Below are 6,188 nucleotides of genomic sequence, written 5' to 3'. Positions count from 1 at the left end.
ATTACATATATTTAGGGTTATCTTAAAACTTTGTACCAATAAGAAAGTGAGTCATCAAATTTGTTTATCATGTGTGGTGAATAACGGGCAATTACACACAAAAAGGGTCAAAAGATCAAAAGAGGAGAAGGGAGTTACAATTTTTTTGGCCAAAAAGGGAGTTACATAGAAAAGACAAAGGGTGTTTAACCTTTTCCCAAGTGAGGAAATGGGGGTGGCTTTTGGGCATTTGGGGCATCAAATTCATAAAAAGATTCTTAGGGAGGGCATTACAAAGATTCTTAGGATGGTTTAGTGGTAAATGGGCGAGTATGGATAGTCTCATAGTCCAATAATAAAGATACTCATCTCAAATCATTTGTTGGGTCATATACTCTTCTCAAATCCATACACACAACAAAATATCTAAGTTCATATTTATATTTTGTGGATGATTGCACATAGTTAGAATTTATGGTAAAATTTTGTATCCATAAGAAAGTGAGTCATTAAATTCGTTTATCATGTGAGGTGGATAATGATTACACCCAAAAGGGTCAAAAGGTCAAAAAAAGAAAAAGGAGAAGGGAGTTACATTAGAAAAAGCAAAGGGCGTTTAACCTTTTCCCAAGGGAGGAAATGGGGGTGGCTTTTGGGCTTTTGTGGCATCAAATTCATAAAAAGATTCTTAAAAAATTGGGTCAGTGAGAGAGAAAGAGAGAGAGATGCACCAACCGTGCAAGTTAGTTTAAAGTGGCGGGTAAAGGGGGAGAATTTTCGGATGTGGGTCCCACCCCCGACCTCTTTCTTTAGGCAGTGGTTTCTGCTCAGTGGGGGCCGTTGGTATTTTTGATGTTGCGCACGAAAGCCATCGAGAACTGGATGGCCACACGTGCACACTACTCACCTTTCACACACACAAAAAAAAAAAAATCCTCCTATTCTCCTTTTCTGTCCCTAAAAACAATAATTAATCTCCAACTAACGCTATCACTAATTGTCCTTCTAGTACGGCAATTGACCAAACTACCCCATGCCCCCATCAATGATATCAAGAATATGTTCGAATTAGAACATTTTATGGATAATTTGTTTTTTGTGTGACTGTAACACCGAAAAATGTTTGAACTCATTATTGAAAACTTCTACCATACAATATTGGTTTATGAGGTAATAGATGTTGTCAAGTTCATTTTTCTAATGCTAGAGTATTAATTTTTCACCTAATGTGTATGTATATTTATATGACATAGATATACTTATACCGTTGATGAACTCCGTATTGTTATGTAGTGATCTTACTTCAATGACGTAAGAAGAAGTTATGTACGTGTGGCCCATACAAACATTCTTGCAATGATTATAATGATGAAAAAGAGATTTCGTTGGCCTCTTTGTACTATGTTATTTTGTGTAATATATTTATGTTTTTTAGTATCGTTGTATAACATATTAGATTTTCTAGTGTTGTTGTGTAATGAATTTAGATTTTCTAATGTTGTTGTGTAATGGATTTAGATTGTCTATTATCATTGTGTAACGAATTTAGATTCTTTAATGTCGTTGTGTAACAGATTTAGATTTTCTAGTATTATTGTGTAACAGATTTAAATTCTCTATTGTCGTTGTGTAACGAATTTAGATTCTCTGTTGTCGATTACGTAACAACCAAAGTCTAACAAGTATTTATATAAAAAAAAAAAAAAAAAAAAGACAAAATTCCTAATATTATCAAAGAACACTAGAGCACAGGGGTATTCTAGTAAATTGACTAGTCCCAAGTATCATATAATTGAATTTTATAACCTTTAAGCTAAAGTTTGGGTATTCAAAAATGACATACAAAAACAAAGTCATTGCCGTGTTTGACCTCAAAAGCAGTTGCCAAATATATAAAAGGTAAATCTTTTATTTTTGTACATAATACACGCAGACAGAGTTGGAGAAATTAAATCTCAGCAGCTCAAAAGACTCGGATTTCGATTCATATTCCATTTCGATTTCATCTCCAAATCCCCAAAATCTTCAAATTTTTATTTTCTTCTTCTTTCGTTTTTCTGTTCGAGTTTTTCGGTTTGTCCTGTTCGATTTTCTCGAGAAAATTGGACATTTTCTCGGTCAGATTCGGAAGTCCGATGAAAGCGACGATTTTCCGTGAATGAGAAGAACGGAGATGAGGCGAGTGAATGGAGGAGACTCGAGAACTGGGAACAACGCTTTGGAGACTATAAACGCAGCTGCTACTGCGATCGCAGCGGCTGAGAGCCGTGTACCCCAAGCCACCATCCAGGTAAACTTTTAAAAAATGTGATCTTTTTTGTTGTTATTGATTCGAATTATGTTCATTTGACTGTGTTTGTTAATAGTTCAAGTATTGAACTTTAAGTCTTATTGCAAGGTTGATTTTTTTTTCTCTGTTTTTGTGAGAGTCTGAGAGATTTTTAAGATTTATTTGTGTTCTGATTCCTGAAAGTCTTTGTTTATTTGAATTGGTTAGTTTATCTTAGTGAGATTATGAATTGGGTATTTTTTAGTTTCGGTAGAGCTTCATTTTAGGAAAATTTTGCTTTGAAAAGTAATTGGAGTGCTTGTAAAAGTGAAAATTTTCATAGAATTCTGGTGTGCTGTATGTTAAAAGTTGACTTGCTTTATGCAAAAGCATGTAGCTTTGGTGACTAAAGTAATTTGAGGATCAATGAACCCCTTTGATCTTAGCAAATGATAAGAAATTTGCCATGGGATTATCGCAGTGATTTTCACTTGGTCTCACTTACGGCCATATGAAGAAAGAAAGAAAGAAAGAAACAAAAAAAGTTCTTTTTGTGAATGACAGTTTGCCACTGTAGAGGAGGCAGAGTCAATATAAATGGAACAATCTTTTTGGTTAACGTTGGGAGTCTTGGCAATAATTGATAATTATTGAGCTTCCACAATGGAAATGATTCAACATTGATAAAAGGCTTTTGCTGTTTATAAAAAGTTAAAACAAAAAGAAAAGAATGAATGATGAATGAATGAGGTAAAGGTGAAAAATGGGTGTGCATCTTTTCTTGTTGATAAAAGCAGTCTGCGTGGGTACAAATGGAAAAGGAACCTCAAATGCTTGCTTAGTAAAGTTCACTTATATGTTCAGACTAGAAATTGTTTTTAGGTGACCCAACAGCCATTTGGATTTGGAATGAACTGATCTGGGGACTTGACTTCAAATTTTTTGTAATTATCAGTATGATGATATTCTCAAAGTAAAGAGAACTGTTTTTTTTTTTTTTTTTTCTATTTTTGGTATTAAATTGTTTTAATGATGAGATTTTTTGTAAAATTCAGAAGAGAAGATGGGGGAGCTGTTTGAGCATATCTTGGTGCTTTGGATTTCAAAGACACAGAAAGAGAATTGGGCATGCGGTCCTTGTCCCAGAGAGAACAGCCCCTGGAGGTGATGCCCCTAGAGCTGAAAATCCAACCCAAGCACCTTCCATTGTACTTCCCTTTGTTGCACCTCCATCCTCACCTGCATCGTTTCTTCAATCAGAACCTCCTTCTGCCACACAGTCACCAGCTGGTTTTTTTTCTCTCACTTCTATTTCAGCCAGTATGTACTCCCCAAGTGGGCCTGCCTCAATTTTCGCCATTGGTCCTTATGCTCACGAAACCCAGTTGGTCTCACCGCCTGCTTTCTCAACCTTCACTACTGAACCATCAACTGCTCCCTTTACTCCTCCTCCCGAGTCTGTTCATTTGACTACACCTTCATCACCTGAGGTTCCATTTGCTCAGCTGCTTGATCCTAACTTCCGAAATGGTGAAGGTGGTCAGAGATTCCCATTATCTCACTATGAATTTCAGTCTTACCAACTTTACCCTGGTAGCCCAGTTGGCCAGCTTATATCACCAAGCTCGGGCATCTCAGGTTCTGGTACTTCTTCTCCTTTCCCTGACTGTGAGTTTCCTGCTAGTGGTCCTCACTTCCTGGAGTTCCAAACAGGTGGTCCTCCTAAGCTCTTGAACCTTGATATTCTCTCCACCCATGATTGGGGTTCAAGACAAGGTTCTGGTTCTGTGACTCCTGATGCTGTTAGGTCCACATCTTCTGATGCTTTTCTTCTAAGGCCTCAAACCCCTGAGGTTGTATTAAATCCACAACCAAACAATAGAGGCCGAATTGATGAAATTGTAGTTAATCATAGAGTGTCATTTGAGTTGAGTGCTGAAGAAATTGTTAGATGTGTGGAAAAGAATCCAGTGGTGTTAGCTGAACCTGCATCAACATCTCTAGAAGATACAGAAAAGCCGGCCGAAAGAGAAGAAAATCCTCGTAAAATAGTGAGCTGTCATGAGTGCCATGTTGGTGAGACATCCAATGATGCACCAGAAAAGGCTCTGGCTGATGGGGAAGAGGCACAAAGACATCAGAAGCAGAGATCCATCACACTTGGTTCTGTTAAGGAGTTTAATTTTGACAATGCAGATGGAGGGGATTCTGGTAACTCAAATATTATTGGATCTGACTGGTGGGCAAATGACAAGGTTGATGGGAAGGAGAATGGGCCATCAAAGAATTGGTCTTTCTTCCCCATGATGCAGCCGGGTGTTAGTTAACTAGTATGCATCTCACTCGATGCCTCCCCATCAGTGGAGCATTTGAGGTGCAACCTGGCTTTGGGTTTTCCAAACTGGTTGACACCAACAGGACCAACAAGCTAATGTCACAATGGTCTCAATTTACAGACAAATTTTGGGTTTTTGATTGGGAAGTCGATTACATGATGACTGAGCCAGGTCTAAGGCTGTTTTTGTACATGGTGACCAGGAATTCAAGCTCAGAAGTTGTGCAGACAAGTATTGATAGTGTAAAATCACAGCAACTTTTGGATGTTAATGTGTTTACTCTTTATGTAATATAAGTTTACAATAGAACTAGACAAGAATGATGACATTAATAATGGTAGTGGACTGCTAATTGATAATGTTTTTAGCTGTTGCGTTGTCTTTGACCCTGTTGCTTTATGACTTTTTTCTTGTTTGATGTTGTTGTACTGCTTATACACTTGTTCTTGTTCATAGTTTATTGGAGCCAAGAGCCCACAGAGGTTGCAATCGCAGCTATGTTCTTGACGATTGCAGTCAAGAGTGGGGGTCAACCTAAAATTGGTCGTTTCCACCTATGAATTCGATGCTAACCAGGGTCAGCTACTGAAATATGCATCTCACTTTATGCCTCCTTTCGGGAAAGGAGTGCAAGTGATTCCTGGGTTTGGCCCTTGTTCACAAATTTACTTCAAAAATCAGAGTTTCAGGTGGTGGGGTTTAATCTCTAAAGGCCTCGACGCACTTGGAATACATCTCAGTTAATATTTTATAGCCTATAGTGGACAGATTGTATTTGATACATACAATTCTTAACATACATTCGGCACATTCTCGTTGTTATTTTTTCTTATTATGATCCTCATTTATTCTGATTTCAAGTAAGCAAACGTGTTATAATAATGTTCTACGACTCAAGCTCGAGAACTAGATGCTTTTCCTCCCTAGATGGAATGGAATCAGAAAAAGAAAAGAAAAAAACAATGAAATTTTGTTGAAGCGTTTGTAGGGAATAATTCAACAATGGAATTTGACATTGACAGAAGACTTTTTGCTGTTTAGAAAAAATTGAACAAAAAGAAAAATACTAAATGATGAATAAATGAGTTAAAGGTGAAAACTGGGTGTGCGTCTGCCATCTCCTATTGTTGATCAAACATAAAAGCAGTCTACTTGGGTACAAATGAAAAAGGGACCCCAAATCACTTATAAGTTCAGACTACAAATTGTTAATTAGGTGACCAAACAAAAATTGGGATTTTGACATCTTGAACTGATCTGATGTAATTGACTTCAAATTGTTTGTAATGATCAGTTTGTTGATATCCTCAAAGTAGTGCCAAAAGATAACTGGTAGTGTTGAATTGGTCTTTCTTTTCCACGATGTTACATCCAAGGAATAAAATTTCGGGTTTCGAGGAAATTTCGACGGAAATTTCGAAGATTTTTAAATTTCGACAAAAATTCGACGGAAACGACGGAAATTATTATCAAAATACGGAAATTTTGAATGAAACTTCACCATATGTTTATTTAACATATTATCTACTACATTGATAAAAAATATTGAAAAAAACCAAATTATATGGTAGGTTTCATGTGATATGTGATGAATATAATGCGCG

General features: G+C 36.8%; 1 protein-coding gene across 1 annotated transcript; it reads left to right on the top strand.

Moving 5' to 3' along the window:
• The first annotated feature begins 1,902 nt into the window (after positions 1-1,902).
• On the top strand, positions 1,903-5,135 carry LOC147274064 (uncharacterized). The gene is made up of 2 exons (XM_086228113.1): positions 1,903-2,269; positions 3,304-5,135. Exons 1-2 carry the CDS (start codon positions 2,138-2,140, stop codon positions 4,573-4,575), a joined length of 1,404 nt encoding a protein of 467 aa, XP_086084239.1. The 5' UTR covers positions 1,903-2,137; the 3' UTR covers positions 4,576-5,135.
• The last annotated feature ends 1,053 nt before the right edge of the window (positions 5,136-6,188 follow it).

The sequence above is a fragment of the Dryas octopetala genome, chromosome 9 (assembly GCF_963921425.1).
Source record: "Dryas octopetala chromosome 9, drDryOcto1.1, whole genome shotgun sequence".
NCBI classification, from domain to species: Eukaryota; Viridiplantae; Streptophyta; class Magnoliopsida; order Rosales; family Rosaceae; genus Dryas; species Dryas octopetala.
This window is presented reverse-complemented; position numbering and strand designations above follow the sequence as displayed.

Bases quoted from the DNA above. Each gene is read 5' to 3' on its own strand.
- LOC147274064 (XM_086228113.1), top strand. From the start codon at position 2,138: ATGAGAAGAACGGAGATGAGGCGAGTGAATGGAGGAGACTCGAGAACT. The intron at 2,270-3,303 runs GTAAACTTTTAA...TGTAAAATTCAG, and splicing joins TACCCCAAGCCACCATCCAG to AAGAGAAGATGGGGGAGCTG.